At 32.7% G+C, this 24,447-nt stretch overlaps 1 protein-coding gene across 1 annotated transcript in view; it reads left to right on the top strand.

Moving 5' to 3' along the window:
* The window catches only part of LOC148617390 (ATP-dependent RNA helicase me31b-like), a 58,032-nt gene that overhangs the window by 25,268 nt on the left and 8,317 nt on the right, over positions 1-24,447 (top strand). The window contains exons 6-10 of the mRNA XM_088584977.1: positions 5,128-5,222; positions 8,960-9,082; positions 12,714-12,842; positions 20,160-20,340; positions 23,870-24,023. Coding sequence (XP_088441103.1) covers positions 5,128-5,222; positions 8,960-9,082; positions 12,714-12,842; positions 20,160-20,340; positions 23,870-24,023 — 682 coding nt within the window. The remainder of the gene's footprint in view (positions 1-5,127; positions 5,223-8,959; positions 9,083-12,713; positions 12,843-20,159; positions 20,341-23,869; positions 24,024-24,447) is intronic.

Genomic DNA, 24,447 nt, shown 5'->3' on the forward strand with positions numbered 1-24,447 from the left:
TCCCTGCATTTCATTCTGGGTTTCAACTAGAATTTTGGTTCCCTTGATTACTCTTTTTATCCTTGGTTGGCAGTCTATCTCCAAAGCAACTGATGCATATTTTAAAGTGTGTTTCGAGGTATGTAATTATTTCTTGTGTATGATAAGTATTAATCCCAATTTTTTTGATATTTTTTAGTGTAATGGAAGTAAACAAATAGTTATCATCAGTGTTCTAGGATTACCATTTCCCGTTACCCATGGAAAGTACTTTTTAGGGTCGGGAAAGTTTTTAAAAAAAAACTGGTATTTTATAATAAAAGTATGTTTGATGGGAAAATTTAAATTATTTGAAATGAACCAGAAGACAAATAAACTTTGAGTATTTATTCAATTTGTTTATGTATTAAATGAAATAAAAAAGACACCATTATGTATCAAAACTATGGTTTACTTCACCTCTTAATACAAGGACTTGACTCTTCTTTGTATTCAAAAGCACTAACCTTAAAAATATCATGGAAAGTTACTATATTGACTGGGAAACTAGATTTTGAGTAATGACTTTCCCTTGGAAAGTTGACCTAACAAAAAATATTGGTTATAATCCATACCAACTGGAAGTCAAATAAAATCAACATTGATATAGGTCTTTTAAAATATGGCTTCTTTACAACAGTTATAAGACCTGGCCAGCATTTTAGGGTTTGTGATGCTTCAGGATCAAAATACCTTTTGTCACCAGTCTATCACTGAAACTTCCCTACTACGAATCTCTGTGTAATATCCTTTCTAAAGGTCCGAAGCACAGTGAACCATGCTCCATAAATTGGAATTATAACTTTAAAGTTCTTATGGATGCTGTCGAGGACTATGCAAGAAAATGGATAGAACAAGAACAAGAAGACACTGATTCTCTGTCAGAGTGGTTAAAGGCTGTGAGGTCTTTAATTTTGAAATGAATGAAAATTTTAAATAGGTCAATGACTGCCAAGGCTACGTCAATTTTCAAAGACTCTGATGTAGCAAAAACATTGTCCACTATACATGAAAAGTATGTTGTCGTACCAACAGACAAAGCCCAAAACAACATTGTTTTTGTCTGCAAAATGTTTTACATCCAATGTTGATTATCAGAGGTAGATGTAGAAAATAATAGCAGTGATAAGCCCTGTACTGCTACCACACTCTCCAAAAAAGAGATTGTGGAAAACCATAAATCTGTGCTATCCTCTTTTAGTCTCTCTACCAAGGATGATGATTGTGATTTACGGTCTATGTACTGGATTCCTACACTCCACAAGAAGCCATACAACAATGTTTCAAAGCTGGATCTGCAAAATGTACCACCAAACCTCCTTCAAAACTTTTAACTTCTATGCTCACAACTGTCAAAGAGGTCTGCAGTCCTATCACAACACTTGTTACTCCCATAGTGGTATTAATTCAATGTGGATCCTGAAAAATTTTAAAGATCTTTTGCAGACAGTCAGTTCAAGACTATTATCTAAATATAATAGCATTAAAACCTACAATTTTTCAATACTGTATACTTCTATTCCTCATACTCAGTTGAAATCTCAACTTAAAAAACATTATACATCATTGTTTTTCCCAAAAAGATGGTACACCTAGATACAGATATATAGTTCTTGCCAGAGTTTCCTCATACTTTGTAAGAAATAATTCCAAATCATCTTCCAAATATACAGACGAAGATGTTTACAAAATACTGAAATTTTTAATTGACAACATATTTGTCCAGTGCGGTGGATGTTTTTTTCAAGAAACGGTCGGCATTCTAATAGGAACAAGTTGTGCTCCTATACTTGCTGACCTATTCCTTCATTCTTATGAGGCTGACTTTATAGCTGATCTGATCCGAAAGAAAAATATCGTTTGGCTAGATCCTTTAATCTCAGTTTCCCCTATATAGACGACGCATTATTTAAACAATCCTGATTTCGGGCATTTGATACATTGCATCTACCCCCCAAAGAACTTGAGATAAAGGATACTTCAGACACTGTGAAGTCAGCCTCATATCTTGACCTACACTTAGAAATCAATGGTAAAGGAAAATTATTGACCAAACTTTATGACAAACATGATGACTTTTCATTCAGAATTGTCAACTTTACTTTCATCAGTGGCAACATCCCTTCAGCACCTGCGTATGGAGTGTTCATATCACAACTCGTACGTTATGCCAGAGCTTGCCAAAACTACACAGACTTTTTGTATTGCCCTAGAACTCGAACAAATAGGCTTTTTTATGAGCAACTTGGCGGATGTTTCTAGAAAAGCAGAGGACGCTTACCCTACCTGTGCACCTGGTCCACACTCCCAGTTATAGTGGAGTCCGAGTTGCTCATTTGCCTTTGTTACTTTGTATGTATGATTTTAGTTATTTTGTGTTCTTTGTTGTGTATGTTTTCCATATCTGGTCTTTGTCCCTGGATTACATTCTTTTGATTAGCGCTATAACCTTGGTTCCCTTGATTACTCTTATAACAAGTAAATATGTTTCTTTCAATTTATCAGCTCAATGATATTCTATTATTTATGCAAATATTTGTTTGTTTGTTTGTTGGGGTTTAACATTCGAGCAGCAATATTTCAGCTATATTCAGACGATGAACATGAAATTGATGATAAATAAACATGAAACGATGATGAAATGAAAAAGGGATGGGACACAAGGACAATAGGGTCGACAATTTTGATTGCCACTGTAAATGGGGAGAGGTGGGTAGGGTCGGGCAATTTAGCCTCCTGTGGCGGAGCCCTATGGTTCCTACTCCGGGAGAATACCACAGTAGGGTTCTTTAAGGTGGGACGACCGTGGCATTTTTTCCAACACTCTGCACCACTATGGTTGGCAGTCAGGTTTTCCGTATTATAGCCTGACAACCCCAGCATGTAACACGCCAGGGGTACCCCATTCCACCACCTGGGGCAAACATCCCAGTTGCTCTGTGGGCAGAGCGCCCTAGCCCCTGGCTAGGGTTCTGAGCACTATTTAGTCGCCTTTTACGACAAGCTTAACGCTGCTGCTGGCCTATTGTTTTGACACCCGGACCTGCACGGGACATTTATGCAAATAAAATTAGTTCTAGTCTTCATATCATCTCCAGATTTGATTGACTCCTTTTTGGCCTTGAAGGATATTTAGTAATAAATTTGCATTTAGCGAATTTATTTCTTGCAGTAATGTGTCTGGAAGGATAAAATGTGCTAAATATTTTCATTTTGACACCTTTATTTTTAATTATCCATCCTATCATAAATATTTTAACATTTATAAACAGGAAGTGAAGAGCAGTGATTTCAACTAAGTAAAATTGACAGGAAAATTCAAATTGATAAAAGTGTCTTGTTTTTGAAAATCTTGTGTGAAGGAAATTATTTCTTAAGCTGATACTGGTTTTATTGAAGTGTAATTGTTATGTATGATAAATACTCTGTCAATATAGCTTTTGAATGTAAATCCACATTAACTTTTGGATAGGTTTAATTATTGTCATCACTATGTGTCCATCATTGTCAGTCAGTAAGTCAGTCACTTTTTCAAACTTTGCTTGAATGTTCCTGAGGGTATCTTTAACAATCCTTGTGTGTGGGTGATTGATCTTACTAAAACCATGGCCACCTTTAGTAAATGTTGTATTGCAAAATAGTGCAAATAACTCAAAAAACAGTTTGGGTTTCAGAAAATTTTCAGAAAGATCCTTTTACAGATATTTGAGTTATGGGTCCAAGAATCTCGTTAATCCATTCATGCTTGTCACAAATTAGATTGCTCAAGGCATTTGGCTACCTTCAGGAAGTCATAGTTATTCCCGTCATTTACCCTTCTTCACTTAGACATTCAGAGCATGGGGCCAAAACCTCATTGCATCAACACCAAGTGAAGGCCATTGCATTGATTTTGTTTTAATAAGATGCTCTCTATTAATTAAATGATTTTTTCGACAGTAGTACAATAGGGTCAAGAATCTAGCTTTAGACTGCAAAAAATAGACTATTTTTGACCAGTTGGTCATTTCAGGTTCTCTAGACCCTTTAGTTTATTTTTGGTAGAAAAACATGGCTGTTGTTACTAGAAATAGAACTATTTCCCTTGAAAGGCGAAAAATTATGTTTTTAGCAGTTTTCAGCCAATATCTTGAAAACTATTAGAAAGAAACTACCACTTGATGATGTTTTTAACAGTTTTCAGTTAATATTTTGAAAACAATAATGGATAGAAAGAAACTTCAATTGAAAATATGATCTTTATGATAAGTCCTACCAAAGTTTTCATTGAGTCAAAATTGTCAAACAACTCCTTTTTAGAGTTATTGCCCTTGAATGGCAAATATTTAACCAGGTGAGTGATTCAGGCTCCTGGGAGTCTCTTAATAATTTTTGGACTGATCATGAAAATTTTTAATTGAATTTAAAATTTTGTGCAGTATAGTGTTCAAACCAATTGTTGTGTCCATAATGAATTCTAAGTTCTTACATTTAAGTCTGGCAAAAATAATATAGTGTCCACACTTGACCAATTGTTCAGGGTTGACCACTGCAGTCACATCATGCTGTGCTTGCCGAAGCTTTTTATTAGAAGTTTTAAACCGTTCAATTAAAAACCTCAGAATAGGCTTTGTTTATCCAATATGAATTTTTAAATTTATCCAATCAGTCACTTGAATTTAGAGTACAAGCTACCTTAACACAAGGGTGGATGGAAAAATTCAGAGGTTAAGAGCATCATGATTGACAGTTTTTTAACATAAAGACAGTGTCCAAAAAAAATCACACAGGTGTCCATTGGTAATTAAGTAAGATGTAACTTGTATCAAATATGGATCACCTTGTGCACATATACATATTGGGAATCAATATCTTCTATGAGCAAATGTAGTTGGATATAATGTAGACTTCATTTCTAAATTATTTTTTAAAGAATACTTTACAGAAAACAATATTGAGGGGAGATTATTAGTGTGAAAATATTTTGTAGTGATGTAATGGAAATGTAAATGATGTTTTTTTTATAATAACAAAAACTTAAGTAACTCATAATATCAAATGTGCATCATATTGCTTACTCTTCCCCGTTTACTTTAGTCTTTTCATTGGTGTCATCTTTTTGTTTTTCAGTGCATGCTATTATTGCAACTCCAGGTAGAATTTTAGATCTGTTGAACAAGAACTTGGTTAAAATAGGAAAGTGTGGAATTATGGTTTTAGATGAGGTAAGTGTCTTGCATTTTGTACCCCGCCACACAGAGTGGCAAGGTGTTATGTGAATAACTGTGAAAAGTTGTGTGTCCATAAGTCTGTCTGTTCCCTGACAGCTTCCAGATGATAATTTGAGAATGGATTGATGATTTTTTACTTAATACATACCCTGCAAACAAAGTTTGGGGGTACACGTATGTAGAAATCACCCTGTCTGTCTATCCGTTTGTCCACATTTCTTGTAAGCACAACTTCTAAACGGCAAAAAGGATTTTGATGAATTTTTCTAAGAAAGTTGGGTATCATGTAGATGTGCATGCAGGAATATAATTACTATTGGCTAGCACCAAAAGGAGATTTACATTCAATTTCATTTGAAGCAGGGTATTCTCTTTGTGAGATTGCCCACAGTATTTCTAGTTTTTTTCTACTTTTGCACAGTTGTTGAGTAAATCTCAGCAAAATCCAAAACGCAGTTTTCGAGTAAGGCCATCTTGAAAATTTTGCTCTCCCCCCTTTTCTTCACCATCACTTACCATTCCATTTATTACCTTTTTTTTTGTTTTTGTTTTTTGTTTTTTCTTTTTTTTGGGGGGGGGTTGTTTTTTGTTTTTTTTTTTTTTTCTGTCAGCTTGGATGATACAAAGTGTGATAAACTGAAGCCCTATTATTAATCAGTAACAATTATTGTAATAACAGGTAATATTTATTTTAGTTATTTTCACCATTTTTTTTTTTAAGTTCATGCAAGAGTATGAAAGTAGGTTGAACAGCAGATGTTACATGGATGACTGTCTCATTGGTAATCATACCACATCTCCTTAAAAATTATGGTGTCCTTCCATCCTAACCATGTTGATGCAACTCCTCAGAGGCTGTTGTGAGGATTATATTCAAACTTTTACATGTTTAAGCCAATATTTAAAACTTGAAAACTAAGATAGATAGAAAGAAACTTTCTGTAATGATTCTTATGACAAGGCTTACAAAAGTCTGCAAGGGACCAAAGTTGTCAGACAACTCCTTCTTAGAAGTATTCCCCCTGAAAGGCAAAAAAAGTTTTCAGCCAATATCTTGAAAACCTTAATGAATAGGAACTTTCAGTTGATGAATTGATCCTAATGATAAATCCTACCAAAGTCTTCATTGGGTCAAAATTGTCAGGACAATTCCTTGTTAGAGTTATTGCACTTGACACTCAAGAATTTAACCAGGTGAGGAATTCAGGCTCATCCAGCCTTTTGTTTATTTTTGGTCTGATCTTTAGAGAGAAAAAAAATTGGTTGGATTTCATTTGAGAATCCCAGCCTTAGTACAAGAACTTAACCCTATCATTTGGTGTTTTTGAGATATACCTTTATACTTTAATTGAATTTCAGAATATTGTGTAATAGTGTGTCCATAATGAACTGAACAAGTCCCTATGTTTAGTGTGTCAAAACTAATATTATGTCTACACTTGCCTCAAGTTAACAAAGTTCTACTGACTGCAGTTGTATCATGCTGCAATCAGGGAAGCTATTATGTTTTCATTAAAACCATAATTTAAATATTTAAATGAAACTTGGTTGCTTTCTTTTTTTTTTTTTTACTTTCTGCACATATGCATCTTCCCGTGCATTAAATGACTGATATCAGTTATGGTTCTACAAATAACAGCAGTCTTCACATTTAAGCTGTAGTCTGAAGCCCAAGGCTTGTCAAAATGGAGGTAGGCCTGTAAAATTAACTACTACAAGCCAACAGTCACTATTTAAAAATTTCTGAAAAATGTATTTTGGGGCTGTGAACTGGAAATTTAGTTGTGAAGACTGCAACGAGAGTTTAAGGACATTTGGGCATCAACTGTTTCTGCGGCATATGGCTACGCGCAGATATCTTAATACCAGGGCTTTTTAACGGTATTCTGATAATTGAAATCCGGATTTTACCATTACGATTCTTTATTCTATTACTGTTTATATGTATTTCTGATTTTACCAATTTCAGCTTTGATTGACAACCTTGTAAAATCAATCCTATAATGCTGAGAAGGCATTATCTATCAGTGAGCACAGCATTTCTTTTTGACCATTACAGTCGACTCCACTTAATCGCATATCGCTTTATTGCATATTTCGGTTATTAGCATAATTTTCTCCTGCACAAAACCATTTCCTTTTATTCTATTAGGGAAAAAATCGCTTATTTGCATAGGCCTTGGAGGTGCATTTCAATTTATTGCATAGAGAATTTTGTCTCATCCAGGTAAAGACAGGTTTTCCCAAATTCTATTTTAAGCCTTCGGGTCATAAATATGTCAATCATATTTATTGTTGTAAAAACTAGATTATCATCAATCAGGAGGTGTTAATAATGGATTAAAAACATAATGGACATAAAAGACAATATAAATGATTTCTAATTACTTTAAAATAAACAAGCACCTAGGTGAACAATGACTTCTGACGACATGCCAAACATCACCTTATAATGCGGCTTGGGGTATTTTTTGTCCCTATTTAAATTCTTCGGACTACAAATGATTATCCATGTAAATTTAATTTTCTTTAATGAGCTGAACAGTTTTGAATGAGCTTGGGTTACTAGGCATAAATATCATACAAAAATTAAAAGTCATTCATTCAGTACAATGACTAATGAAATTCAACTACCCTAAGGTGCCCCATACTATCCACACTTCATAGGAATATATCGAGGTCAATGACACGTATGAAACACAACTATCAGTGTACAATGGTGATTGAACAGAGGAATAAAAACACCCTGACCATTTCAAAAGCCCACAAACTGCAAACATTGATGAATATTACACTGAATCCTGCCTGAAATATGAAATATGGGATTTTCTTTCATAGAAAGGTCAGGAAATTACTTGACTATTTATAGATGAGAAACATGCGGTATTACTTATGAATACACACATCGTAAAGAAGGTCAATAAACAAGACAAACACAATATATATTATTATTTATTGATAAAAGAACAATACAATGAGAAGGTCTATAACAATTAAATACCAGATCAAAAATGTTGAACAGTGATATCCCTGGTTGATTCACAGTATCGTCGTCTTACCAGAATTCGCACTTCCGGTAAAATCGTAATTTCGGTTATAAGAATAGCCCGGTTATTTGCACAATTTTTACTGGCAAATAGGCTATGCAATTAAACGGAATCCACTGTATTAGGTTTTACCGTAAATGACATATAGTAGCAGAGAAAATTGACTATTCATCCGTAATAAAATTATCATTATATTTCTTGATTTATTATTTACCTATCTGTGTTGTGAACCGCATATGTGTTTGTCCATTTACCTAAAATTCTGGCATTTTATGATTGATTGTCTTGGAAACTGAGTTCAGGACGAAAGTAAAGGGGATGACATAAATTGCGATGTGACATTCTTACAATGTAAACATGGTGTATACTTCCAATTCTTATTTTGCTATTTAAGTTCGATTTTTTTACATACAAGAAATCGTTTCAAGTTGTTAAATAATTATTGGGGACCTTTATTGTTTTTTTACAATCTCCTCATGACACTTTACTTCTTGACAATGAATTCTGTTCTCAGCTTTCAGAACCCCACTTTTTTGCGCATTCTATTATACACTGCCGATACATTTTGGTTGCTATAATAGAAAGATTGCAGTATAAAATTAACTTTCTTGAGTTGTTTGGTTTTGAATTTAACTACTGAATGGTTAACATTATTAAATGTTTGTCTTTTCTTTTTAATTACAGGCAGATAAACTGTTATCCCAAGACTTCAAGGGAATGTTGGATAATATCATACACCACCTACCTAATGACAGACAGATATTGTTGTATTCTGCAACATTCCCTTTGACTGTAGAACAATTCATGGTACCTAATTAATCATTCTTAGTATATATAAAATTTGTGTGTACATGGATGTGGAAATATTCCAGTTGTCTTCAGTCAGACAAGAAATTTTAGTTCCTTTAATTTTTGGCAATACTTATGGTTGTTGTTATATAGTGGTATCGCTGTTGTTTTTGTTCATAGACATTTCCCATCTGGAAAATAAATTGAGTATTAGTGTACAGGAAATTTGTTTGGATATTTTTGGAGTGGGTCATTTTGGGGAGATTTTGTGCTAAAACCTGGTCAATCAAAATAAGGAGGTTTAGTTAGTATTTTTGAGAATTTTAAAAACTTGGTATGTAGCAAGAACACCATATGTTGTGCATATTATCAGGAAATTTTGATTCTCAAATTGTTATTGGAATTATGTTCCATATATCGGCCCATAACCCTTTTTTGGTAACATTTTCCTCGGCAACTATAAATCACAGCTGCAGTGCAATACAGGTCCAGACATCGATTAGTCTAACTCACTTGGATACAAATTGGTGCTGCTAGTATTTTAGTGAATGTATGTTAGGGTTATCCTATTGCAGTATAAACAACCTTAAAGGCTAAAGAGAACTCACTCTTGATATTTATCCATAGTTGTATGATATTTCGTAAGCTTGAATGTTGTTGAAAATGGTAGACAATGTATAACTTAATGTAGATCATACCTATTACACAGAGCATTCTTTTCTGTCATCTTGCAAAGTCATACAGACATATGTATTTTATATCAACTTATAGGGTTTTAAGTGATATAACAGTGATTTAAATTTTTTGTAATGATTTTTTCACATAAAAATTAGAATGGTAAAATGAAAAAACAATTTTTTAAAATCCTCTTTCAAGGGGAGATAATTGGAAGGGAAATGTTCTAATTACATGTGTAAGGAATTTTAGTTTTTATTTAATATTGCTAGTAAAGAGTTCAGTGACCCCCAGTTTTTTTTAGGTATAAAAGAATGTCATGTTGAAGGAAACGTGACCCTATTTTTTTTTTTTTTTTTTTGGTTTATTTGATTTATTACACCTAATATATGTAATCAAAATGCCCCTTGCCTGTAGTCAGTTATGTCATTTAATTGAAGATAAATTCATTTTATATTGACGATGACCCAAGCCATTCAAATTTTAATTAGCCATGCAGTCACGTGACCGTGTTACGTCATTGGTTCTCAATTTGTAGATCAAGTGGTTGAAATGCATGGGGCTCCTGCATTTGTTATGTGATTTCTACAACTGAGAGTGAAAATATTGAAAGTTTTGGTTTTCCAGCAAACAAGTTGTATCAATTTAAACCACGTTGAGAAGAAAATGATAAACAATGTCAGAAATATTACGCTATTACAAGTATGAAGACTAGACTATCCACACTGAGATGACACCTCTTGTGTCCGAAGATTACATAGAAATATTTCATTATGTTCTGTCATGCAAGATTGAAATTTTTAACATTAAGTAAGTTAAATTCACATTCTAAGATTCAAGCTGTTTCGATCTCAATCTTCAATGAAAATATTGATTTCACCCCTTTTTTACCAACGTTGCTCCTGACAAGTGTGCCAGTACCAGGGAGTGGAATGAAAAGTCCCAGCAAGTATACAGAAGATAATACAAACATGTTTATTTTTTATTGGTTTTTGATAATTTTATATGATAACCCATAGGGGTTTTTTGCTAAAATTAAATATTTTAACTGACCTATAAAGAAAAAAATATTCTCCGTACCAGAAAAGCTCCCTTAAACTCACCTAGGGTCATCTATTACAGTGTTCTAGGATTTTTTGGCCTCCAAAAAATGACTTACCCAGACTTTAAATGAATTTGCCCACATTGAAAGTAACATTTCAAAGACAAATGAATGATTTCTCTTTTCTTAATCATAAATTTTATCCTTTCCTTTTTATCAAGTTTGGTTTTCTTAAAGGGTGGCTCTACCTCTTTGAGGATGTGAACCCAAAACTGTGGAGATCCATTTTTATTTTGAAATTCCAACCACTCAAACATTTAGTATTGTATTTATAAAAACATTGCTGGGCATAACTATGATAAAAACTAGTACTGGAACTGTTACATTTTTATGGCTTTTTACCCGTTAGTAACTTTTCTAAGACTCAGGTGCCCCCTCTCCTTCGGATCGAAAATTATTGTTTGCGCATCACGATTGTGTTTGACTTCAATGGAAGAAAATAAATTTAATTACAAGCGCCAATAGGATTGTGTGATGAATAAAAAAAAACAAAACAATCACGTTTTCTAAAGAATAGAACTTAAATTCTGCTGAAATAAATTCAGAAATAATTGCCACAGGTTGGGAAAGTAAGGACTCATTTTCAACATACCCAACCTTTAAAAACTGACTTCCCCACAGGTAACCAAAAGCTCCCAAAGGACTTTCCGAACTTGAAAACTTGCTTACCGCGGGTAACGGGTAATGGGAATCATTGAACGCTGTATTATGCAGTGTTCTAGGATTTTTCAGAAATTGGGGTTTTTGGGAAAAATGCATATAAAATAAACTTTGCCACAGTCAATGACTGCTTTCCTAACAAAACAAATCCTTACAGCATATGAAGTTTTCAACTTGCCACGGGAAAGTGTAACTAAATACCTAACTTTCCCTGACCCAAATTTCACTTGCCGCAGGTAACAGGAAATAGGAAACCTAGAACACTGTTATATACTGTGAATTGTGTCAAATTCTCCATGTAAATTGTTTTATTTCAAAATCCACAAGACAAAAGAAATTCAATTATAACTCAATTATCAGTTATACACCTGTGTCACGGGTCGCTGAACCATGTAAAGATAAAAGAAGCCGCCCAAGCTATCTCTTGGTCATAATTATGTCTCTTGGGCTTGTTTATTACTAAAACCCAATGGTAAAGAAAGAATGATACACAGAGTGTCACTGTTTTCGTTGTACCCTCCTGTTTAAGCCCTATGTGCAATGTAGTTGTATATTCACCACGCTGGGATGTATGCCTAACGAAAATGAAAAGCTGACAGAAAACAAGAAATTTAAGTCTTCTTTCTTTCTAAACAAGGTACCCATACACAGGTCAGTGGACCACTCTGCATCATATATACAAGCTATTTTCAAAGATGTATTAATTTTTTCAGGCACATGTATACAAAATCAGTGTACACAAATGGATATTGAAAACCAATGACATAGCACTTCCATAGAAACTCATTAATGCATATTAATTACAAGTAGGTCATCTTGAAAACACCAATAAATCATTCTAACTTTATTTAGTGCTAACCTGATGAGAAAACCTTTGTTGCACTAAACATAATATAATTTCTATAAATATAAATGTTCATAAAACATAAAAAAGTTATAAGAAATTTTATCTACTGTTTTTTTTTTTTGTTTTTTTTTTTTTAGAAGTTTGTGAAATATTGAAAATTTCCTACATAATCCATATAAGATGTAGTAAAATATTGGCTTTTTTAAGGCTCAATTATCTCAAAATCAAGTTTGGTGACCTATGCCTTTTTCATTAAAATTCTTGATTAAGTTCATTCAGGGTCATCTTTGAGAAAAATGTGGAAAATTTATCTACTAGAAATATTGGGTTTGATCTACATTAAGATAACAATATTTTTATTGTAGAGAAAACATTTACAGAATCCCTATGAAATTAACTTGATGGATGAGTTAACATTGAAGGGTGTTACACAGTATTATGCATTTGTACAAGAAAAACAAAAGGTCCACTGTCTCAATACTTTGTTCTCTAAGGTAAGATTACACTAACTCTACTGTATCGTACATTTATTTTGGTAAGTTTCCTTAGGGCTGTTCCAGCAAAACATACATGGGACCTTGGGACGGCATTTAAAAAAAATATATATACTTGGTTGTGGGTTGGTGGAAAATGCATCTATGGCACGGTACTGGGCTTGGAAATTCGCTACTGTTAGTGGTTGTTGGGAAAATGAAAGAACATTCTGTTGAAAGTTGTTTTTTTACTTTCTGGAAATGGTCCAAAATGAATCCCTGTCATTGTATATACCTTTAGTATCGATGAGTTTCGCGCTTTTGTTGCCGGAAGGTCGTGCCATTTTTACAGGTGTTCCGCCCGGAAATCTCCCTGTGTTTGTTTTGACATTATTCTTCCGGTATTCTCGGGGTTTTGGTGTGAAGCAATGGTGCGACCCAAGACACCCGAATATCAGAAAAGATGTCAACTTCCGTCGTTTGTTGATGTGGTTCATAAGTGTTGGTCTCAGTATCGTATTAATTTTCCCATATACTTCTATAGTGAAGTACATATTTTTAGGATTTTTTAAAAAATATGTAAATTGATTCAATAAAACTTTCACTTATGTAGCATTTCTAAGGACATATGAAAAAATAATTTCCCACAAAGAAAATAGGGTGAGTCCATGAAGATTGGACAGAAAAGTAGTCTTGAACTATAAATAGCCATTTTCCCTACTTTCACTTTCATTTTGCACTCACCAAACCAACCTTTCCAGTGGAACATTTTTATGTTATTATGTTAGATTTTCTTTTAAAAAAGTTCTTCATCTTACAGTGTGATGTTTGCTCTATTCTATAAGTCATTGTTCATATCTTTTGACAAAACATTAGTTTGTAGAGAGGCAAAAAGAAAATGCACTATATTTTTATAGCATCCATGTTTTGACGTACACCCTCTCAGGGATATGCAATACGATACTGGTACCTATTACTAATAAAAATTTCAATATTATCATAAAAGTTGTTGTTTTTTTACTAGAGTATTCATTTTCAAACTGAAAATTCAGAATATCATTGCCCTGCTACAAACATGAGTTCTCTATTAAAATTTTTATATAGGTACCCTATTCCAGGCATAAGACTAATATCTCGATGTTTGCCAGAAAATATTACTTTTGATGAAGAAGCTGCTGCATTACTCGAACTAAGCAAATTTGTGGTTTATTCTGACATGGTAGATACATAAGCTGTGCTATGAGTTCCAAATTAATATTTAATCCCCACTTGTGAGTTCCATATATGTAAATATTAATATCTGAACCTATTTTTTTGTCTTTAACACAAGGGAGCCTCTTGTTTTAAGTAAAGTATATGTACCGGTACAACCAACTGTTCTAAACTATAGATATGGTCATTTCAATTATAATAAATCCAGAAAAAATGATACCAATATCATAGTTTTAAAAAAGATATAGCTTTTCATATGCAGAAAATACAGATTTTAAGCCATTTTGGTACCCCAGGCAGATACAAATGGACCTCAATATGACAGGAAAAGGATTTTTTCTTTAAAATCTATGATGTAAGAAAAATAGTTTACTGGTATAAATATTATAATAATATTTGTCTGCTTTAGATACTTTCTGAAAAAATTCAGTTTTTATATGAAAAAAAACACCATTATTTTTCTTGCCGCATTAGAATCTGTCCATTTGAACCATTAAAAAAAGTCCACTAAAAAATTGGCTGTTGACTTTTGTGACATTTCTGTGTTTAAATCAATCACAAAGTTATATGGCAACTCATTTTAGCTATTTATTTGAAAGAAAAACAAAAAATTTAAAAAATATTTATTTTTTCATATATAAGAGGCAATGTATGGAAAATGACTATTTTCAAGTCCTAACCACATACTTAATATGTGTTGTAACTTGAAAACTATCCTTTATGCAGGAGTATTACTTGCTTCAGGTTACCTGAATATAGATATGCTCATCATAAATAGTCAAGATAATAATTTTATTGAACTGATATCCTACAAATTCATGAAAACAAAATGCATTTCCAAATTTGGTAAAGATTGACCATAAATTCAAAAAACCAGAGCTACCATAAAAAATCAGTTTCAGAAGTTGGCTAATTCATCTTAAAAGTGTTACCTGCATTGGGGTACTACTTTTTCAGCCGGTAAAGACCACTTGTTGAATATCCAACTTCACTTGAAAAACTGGCTCACTAGGTCTCAGTATCATATTAATTTTTCATTTTGCACTCACCAAACCAACCTTTCCAGATTAGACCATTGGTTTTCCCGTTTGGATAATTTTACACGAGAAATTTTTGGGGCCCTTTATAGCTTACTTTTCAGTGTGATCCAAGGCTCCGTGTTGAAGATCGTACTTAAGACTTATTATTATGGTTAATATTTTAAATAAATTGTGACTTGGATGGAGAGTTGTCTCATTGGCACTCATACCACATCTTCTTATATTTATTCATTGTGTCTGAATTATCATCAAAGCAACTCTTCCACAATTAAACTTCTTTTGAAACTGAATTTGAACAGTTGTTAAATCACTATGTAGTCATTGCATATTGGGAAACAAGACACTTCGGCACCAGAACAAATCGGCACCTGTTTCAAAAGACAGTTCGGCACCAAGACAAATCAGCATTGGGACATTTCAGCATTAGATTGTTAAACAATTCGGCATTGATATTTTTTTTTAAATAAAACAGTTTAAAAACAAATACGTTTTTTTTAAAGATTATACAGACTCTTTCAAGAAAATTACCTCGATGATTAAGAATTGCAATGTGCATCGACAATAAATATATTCATATTTTAATATAACTTTTTTAAAGTAACCTAAGATTACGTGAATAGTTCGATATATTCTTATCTTTCATGGGAAATAAAATGACCCTAAAATGTTTCATATTATATAAAACAAATACTAAAGCTAATGATTGACCAAAACAAACAATATTCTTATTTTACTTACTATCATCCTATACACATACATTTAGCAAACAACTTGTGTAACTATGTATCTTGCTGTCGAAACAATTGGATTGTGTTCACTTCTCACTTGAATATATACAAATCAAATCAGTTTCATGAAGCTTAAGACAATGCAAGACACATTTACATGGTATTTACTGTGCTGTAGACAACATACTATTTTTTTTCTGCATTGGGTGCCGAATTGTCTTGGTACTGAAATGTCCCAGTGCCAAAGTGTCTAGAATTCTGCATATTGATATCAAGAATAACCCATTCCAAAACTTCAAAATGAAAGGGTATGGGCTATGGAGTGAATTAGTAGGTAACAAAAACGCCAAATTATCAAAGAACAGGGCTTTTACTTCTGTTCTTCATCTTAGAAATTGTCAGAGAGTCTACAACAATGGACAAAATTTCCATACCCTTAAACAAGATAGTCCCCTAGTGTGCAAATGAGCAGAATTTTCGATATTGATAAACATCAATATTACTTTATACTCTCTTGTTCCTCACCTGCACAGAGTGCATGCAAACTTGAGATGCTTAAATAAAGCAGATTTCCCGCTGAAAGTGTTAGGTATACAAGAAGAGAAGTTTTCTTGAAATCATTGATCCCCGGTAAAATAAATGGATTTTAGGAAACTTCACACAACTATCAAGGCAATCATATGGATACGCACAGAAATTTCAACTGGTTAGATGAGATACAAAAAAGTTCATGGTAATACACCAGCTGCTTATACAGTCACTGTTGTACAGTGTGGATCAATAAAACTTCTGCATTATCTTCTATTTCTCTTCCCATACCAAATATCATTGACATGTGATATGAAGTGGTTGTTGAAAATTTGCTATGGACAAATACTCTTACAATTGCGAATACCAGAAAGGTTATCCCTATATTCTGGCCTTCTTCAAATTTGCTCTTAGGCAAGACAAAAATCAAGTTTAGCTATGCATTGAAAAGAGGATATGTGTGCATAAAAATGAATGTTAGTATTTGAAACGATTTTAATGTACTGATACATGAATGCACAAGAGGTAAAAGCATTAGTCTATACATGAATATATGCAACATGCAAGAAATAGGCAAAAAGCAAATATATAAGTTTTTAAATCAGTGTCTTAGCTAGGCAAAATGGAGGGGCGCAGCGCCCTGCCCCTCTGCCATATTACCATCTTAGTGCCCATTGATAATTATCTGAAGATTACACTTTTGTTAATAAATTACACCAAGCCAATTATGAAGTGTCACCTTCATTTACCACATATTGTCGTAATTAACCCTCAGATAAACCTCAGGTAATTATTGGTGATCATTCAGCTGATCAGGGTTGTCAGATGATGATCATTTACAAGTAAAAATTGGATCCCTATTGGATCTAATACCATTTCATGGACAGCCAATCATTGGTTAATAATTAATTTTTTTGTACAATTAATTTTAAAAATAATTTCAAGTTGTCAGGTCTATGTTATGTAAAACCATGGGTGTAAACAATTGTAGTTGCATACGTTTGTTTATTCAATATGTCAGTTATCTCTGTCAGTTCAATTCTTTTTAAAATTTTCTATATCGTCAACAGTACAGGTAATATTTCATAAGTTATAATTACATTAGAGAAAATAATATGATTCTGAAATTGAATTGGAGCAATATTGAATATTTGTTGCATCTCGTGCAACATTTTATCTCATAGTATGTCATAAATGTTAAGAATCACTTGCCCTTAATTTACTTTATGGTGTGATAGTATACTGCTTTAAATTCTACAAAAGTAATGTTAATTTTTGTCTACACATCATTCCTGTATTTTTTAATAAGAATACATACATACAAGAAAAGCAAAAAAATTAATAAAGATATTTCTGACTTAATGAAAACATAAATCTTTGGTTAAAAAAACATGGTACGTGTTAAAGTGCCCTCTTCCCTGCGCACCCTCTATTTTCAAATCCTAGCTAGAACACTGATTATGTGTAAATGGAATGAAGCATTCATGAAATCATGCAATGTCTTGCTATTATCTGTATGAAATACATGTATGTCACATGCAGCTGAAATATATAAAAAATTAAAGAATCACCATGGGAATACTGTTAACAATTATATATGACTTAATATACAAAAAATGAATGCAAGCAGTAAAAGCGCTAGTCTATACATGAATATATGCAACATGCAAGTAATAGGCAAAACTACAGAATATGTATAAATGAAATGAAGCATTCATGAAATGCTATGTCTTGCTATTTGTATGAAATGTCTCACATGCAGCTGAATTATATAAAAAAAGTAATGTATCACCTGGGAATACTGTTAAAGAATATATATAAATTTTAATTTGCTTCTGTTGGTGCCTATAAAGCTTGGGTTTTTACCTCTATGGGTGGGTAGGAGTGGAAAAATATTGCTTCTATGGGAGGTTACCCCAATTTTCAAGTGCCTTCCCCCCGTCCCATGTATGTTTTACTGGAACAGCCCTTAATTAGAAAACTACAAAAGTTATCTTGTTCTTTGGTTATCACCTTATATGTGGACCATACAATTGAACAGCAGTATGTTGAACTTGTGATCAAAATCGCAGATAATTCGAACAGTTCTGACAGTCCCAGTGAAATGCCCTTATTCCCATACAATTTTACATCTGATGGTTTTAATCAAGAGAATTGGAATCTTGGACTAGTCAGTGTTTTTAATCAATCTCCTTAAGGCAAACGTTTTTTAATTTGTTGGTTTACAGATTTTTTACTTGATGAAATCGGGTCATTCAGTCAGAAAAAGAATAAAAAAATAAAATGGGAACCAGAAATATATATTTGATATAAAAACTTTTTTATTTTCAAAGATTCCATTATCTAACCTTACATAGTTTAGAAGTGGGATTCTAATCTACTGCATGTACCTACACACCATTTACAGTATAAACACTCATTCCAAATCTATAGTATTCCTTACAGTATGATGTAGTTAGGTTAAAAAAAGATAGTAAAAAGTGACTAAAAAGTCAAATTAAAATTGAAGTGAAAATTTGAGTTTTAATACAGGGTTGGTCAAAAACATGTACTGTTTAGTTAATTATTGAATATTGTTTTGGTGTAAACAAGTTGTGTTACAAATTGGTTTTTGATATGTCAATATAAAAAAAAACGTACAAAGTACAGGAAGAATTCAGGGTTAGAATTGAGTATGCAGACAGATTTCATTAAAATAAAAAAGGACCACTGTTTTTTCACATTTGTCTTTTATTTTCATATAACAATTACACTGAGAGACGGTATTACCTTTTTAAAAACTTCAAAATTTAATTGACTGATGGTACTAGTACATAAAAAACTAGTAATTTGTCATTAATTGGAAGAGAAGGAAACTTGTATTTTTTCCAATTTTTTCCTTAAAATTATCATATGTTTTAAAAATGGATTAAAATTTCAATAATTTTGGAGGGTAAATTGGTCTTCAAAAAGAAAAAGACAACAAATTATGTTTTAACTGAATTTTCTCAATTGTTTTATATGTTTTATAATTCCATCGAAACATTTAAACATAGGTCTCACAGGTTCCACACAAAACTTCCTAGCTTTCATTTTCCTGCCAATTATCTCCCCTTTATTTATCTACTTCCAGTTGAGAATGATTTAGATTTGGTAAAAATCTTCACTGAATTCTCTCATTCATCCCCATGTTAAATAGACATCAGATTGGTGATTTTCAATGACTACATTGGTACATTCATTCTGTCATTGAAACTGAATTTTATGTTGTGCACATGGCTTGATGATATACATCATCATGACATATTCAAAATTCAGCATTATGTTAATGACATAATATTCAAGAAATCATGAAATAGCAAATGTTTACCAATCAATATATTCTTATGTTATGCTTGACATCTGACAACTTCAACTTAAAGAGTTTTGACTTAAGCTAAAACATATTGTGTTATGCTGCATTACACCTATTTCTTTTCAGTAACTGACTTTTTTTCCATCATTGTAACGCATTGGTAATTCGATAGTCATGTAACAAAACAAAGCACAATTTTTATACCCCTCTTTACGAAGTGGCAGGGTATGATGTGGTACCCTCTGAAAAGAATACGTGCCCATTCTGGGACGGTTTCCAGATGACAACTTGAGAAGAGATCAATGAATTTCTTTTTTGGAAACTGCACAGTTGTTAGGTACCATAAAATATAGATTAAGTTCAATTTTCAGCAAAATCAAAGATGGAATTTTCTAGTCCATTTTGAACATTTTGTGCATTTCTTTTATCCCCATAACTTGGAGAGGTATCAGTTTTTAATTGATACCTATTTTGTATTGCTTTTTTCCATTTTCAGCTCCAAATAAACCAGTCCATTATTTTCTGTAATTCTACAAATCGTGTAGAGTTATTGGCAAAGAAAATTACAGAACTTGGCTACTCCTGTTTCTATATACATGCCAAGATGAACCAACAGCACAGAAACAGGGTTTTCCATGACTTCAGACAGGGTTTGTGCAGAAACTTAGTGTGTTCAGGTTGGTAATCTACCATTCAAGGCATGTTATGTATCCTGGTATCTGCTAACTCCCTCAATTGATCATTTTTTATACTTTTAATTGGCAACTCCTCTGAAACCACCATAAGAATTGAATTCTATGAAACTTTCACCAGAATGCCTTACCTCACTTATGAGGTTCAAGGGAGATGAGTGGGGATATCACCTAGTGAGATTTTCTAGTTTTGTCTGTATTTTAAGCCACATCCTTGCTACAAAGATGAGAATTTCCCATGCATTCATTGTAACAAAATTTGGAATCAATTCAGGGAGGCACAATAAAAATTAATTACAGTCGAACATAATTTGCTTGAACACCTAAGATTTCTCAAACACAATTCAAAGTACCAAAATTTTTCCTTATATAATCAAATTTACCTTGGTTTTCTCGAGTGCTCAAACTGAATAGTCTGTTCTGTAATAAATATTAGAAACTAACTCCGAACTTGTTAGCCATTTTGTCAGCTTGGGTAAGAAAAGTTGTGAAAAACTATAACCCTTTCATTAATTGGGTCATTTTAGTTAATTACAGGTAATATTTAAGTCATCACTAATTAGGTAGTTTTGATCTTAACATAGTACTGATTGAAGTTCAATAATTAATGTTCAGAAGTAGGCATGATCAATGCATAAATGAAAATCAGATGAAAACAAATTATTGATCAAGGAACTTGAACTCTGAACGTTTTTATAAGCAGTTTTTTGAAGAAGTCTAACTCTGACAATCTGGAAATATACAAACTTTGATTTCTCCTGATTAAATAAAACACATTTAAATGGTCCCTTGCAGTTCGAGCTACCGAAGTTTTACTGTATTAGCAAACAGTTTCTACCAATATTTTTATACAACTGAAAAATACTGTAAATGTATTCATTTTTGTTGATTTGTTCAAATAGACATAACTGCAAGTATAAATTTTCACATTTTAAAACAATGTTTAATGTTACTTATTAGTAGAAGTCAATTTCGCAGGTACTGTTTTTTGTGCTTTTCAGTCAATGACAAAAATAGTATATTATACCGTTGTCCGTCTGTCGTCCCCACTTCGGACAATAACTCAGAAACACTTTCATCAACTTTTATGAAACTTTGGTGAATTTTCTATATCGATTGACATAAGCTCCCTTTCAATTTTTATAAATTTCAGATTTATCATGTCCATGTAATCAATTTTTATACATGTACTTATAAAAGGGGGATTTTCATGTTTTTGGACAATAAATCGAAAACACTTTCACCAGCTTTTATGAAACTTTGGTGAACTGTTCATATCTATTGACATAAGCTCCCTTTCGATTTTTATGAATTTCAGATTCGTCGTTTCCATGTTATGTATTTTTATACTTAAAAAAAGGGGGAATTTTCAAGTTTTCTCACAATTACTCAAAAAGACTTTCACTAACTTTCATGAATAGTTCATATCTATTGACAAAAGCTCCCTTCCGATTTGTATAAATGTCAAATTTTACGTTTCCATGTTATGAAGTTTTACTCTTTAAAAAAAAGGTGGAAACGGCCAAGGAAATTTTATTTGGTGAAAAATCATTGAAAATGGACCATTTGTTATGATGATCGACTAATAAATATAAAATGTACTTGGTAACCTTGTCAGAAAAGTGTGTTTTGAACAAGATAGAAATGTATGGGTGAACAATCAAGACAACAAACTTAGTTAAACTGGGTAGCCTTGATAGTGGCAAATTGTGTGTGCATTTTTTGTATTTACTTTTTTTTTAGGGGGGAGAGTAATTGACAAGGCTCACAGTATTTCTATTTAATCATATAAATTCATCAAAAGCATAAGGACAACTTAAAATGGCAACGGGTGTATTATGCACTTAAAGTGCAGCTCTTTTTATTGTAATGCTTTTACCAATTGATTTCATATTTTGTATGTTGTCTTACTATGTAGTTACAGATTAAGTTCCACATTTTCTATGGTTGAATGATTTTTACAGAAGTTAAGGCCCTTGGACTTAGAAGATTTCAGTGAATTAAAAGTTTTCTACACTTTTTTTTCTAATGCTTTTATCAATTGATTATATCTTTTGTATGTAGCCTAACTGTTGAATGATTTTTACAGAAGTTACGAACCTTGGACTGTTAGTGAATTTAAAGTTTTCTGCACTTTTTTTTTACGCGGGGGACATTGGAATGCTGTTCTTTTACACTAATGTATTGTCTAGTGTTTTATCATAGTCCACAGATCCCCCATTAGTTTGATTCTAAGTAGTTAATCACAAATGATAGGTAAGAGCCTATTTCTTCGTTTAGCTACAATCAGATTTTGGAAATTTTTTGGTGAGCTTTAGGACCGGAAAGCATGACACCATCATCATCAGTATTTTCAATAGGGGGATTCATAATCATGTCCAGCTGCAAAGTTAGTTTCTACAACAATTGCAGTTTGATTCTATTTACCATCATTATTATTATTTTTTTTTTATGCTTTAAAAAAGAAAACTTCTTTTGTTTTGGGTCTAGCTTAAAAATGTCTTCAGTGGCATTATCAAATTAAAATGGGACTCCCAGTCCACACTTTTCTAATATTATAAAATTAATTAAATTCTTAAAAACAATGTTCATTATTCTTTCAAATTTGTTAACGATCAAGATCAAGAATATGTAATCTGAACAAATCAACAAAGTGCCATTTCATTCCCAAGTCCTAAAATCTCCACAAAAATTGTGATCAAAATACCGGCCTGCTGCTAATAAAAACATAGTTGAAAGACATATTCATGCCTTTTTAACTGTCACAAGTAGCAGATGACACTCCACCATCAATGATGGAAACTTGATGCCCGCACATGACACAGCACATTAGTCTTTCATTGCCCCATTTTAAGAGGAATTGTGACTTTTGCGCATGGCACTCAGTAATCCCTATCACGGGGCATCTGTAGACAATTTCATCTCCAGAAAATACCTTGATAAAAGTTCATGGATATTTTAAAAATTAAACCACAGGGTGCCATACAACGAAAGGAAGGCTTGGATTATGACTTGAACTGTTAAGGAATTACAGGCAAAAAAATGAGCATTTTCATTATGTCAGGACTGTTACTTGGCAACAGGTAAATGGAACTTTTTGAAATGGTACCACAAAAGGGAAGACTGGCATTGATTTTATGGGTTTTGACTTAATAGCTTAGGAATTAGGGGTCAGAAATATGGATTTCATTATATCTGGGCAAAAACATTTTGTAAAGTGAATGGTTCTCGGAAATTGTGCCACAAAGTGTCAAACCTCTAAAGGAAGTTTGGGATTTATTTTTGGGGTTGTAGCTTGAACCATTTATGATGAAAGGGCCACTTTGTTTCCAAATTCTGAGCTGTTCCAAGCTTGATTGGTGGGTCCAAACTTGTCCCAACTGTTCAGGTTTGTACCTCTGTGGTCTTATCAAACTGTGCCCTGAGAAACATTTTGTTTTTAAAAAAAATGTCACTTTTTCAATGCTTATGAAAACAATATTAGTGTATTGTATAAGTACCTTTTTTTGTACAGATTTATTTACTAGAGGTATTGATATTCAGGCAGTAAATGTGGTAATTAACTTTGACTTCCCTAAACATGCTGAGACATACCTCCACAGAATAGGCAGATCTGGTAGATATGGTCATCTTGGTGTTGCCATCAACCTGATAACTTACGATGACAGGTATAATTACATGTAGATAGCACAACAGAATCATATTAGAAAAAATATAAAAGAAAAAGTAAAAACACATATCCAGAACTTCAGCAGGAAATTTTATCTTAAAGGGTAATCAAGGGAACCAAGATTATAGCGGTAATCAAAATAATGTAATCCAGGGACAAAGACCATACATGGAAAACAGACATACACAACAAAGAACATAAAGTAACTAAAATCATACATACAAAGTAACAGAAGTAAATGAACAACTCGGACTCCACTAAAAACTGGGAGAGTTATTTAGCTGTGTTTTTTTTGTTGTTGTTTTTTTTTTGGGGGGGGGGGGTTTATTAGGGCAAAGAGCCTTTTTTTTTTCAGAATATAAGACTAACAACATCTCGAGCTCATGATTTTAATATTTTCATATTTGGTATACTTGTTTGTT

Source organism: Perna viridis, chromosome 5 (assembly GCF_037379345.1).
Source record: "Perna viridis isolate PV_CMFRI_1.1 ecotype Kerala chromosome 5, ASM3737934v1, whole genome shotgun sequence".
NCBI classification, from domain to species: Eukaryota; Metazoa; Mollusca; class Bivalvia; order Mytilida; family Mytilidae; genus Perna; species Perna viridis.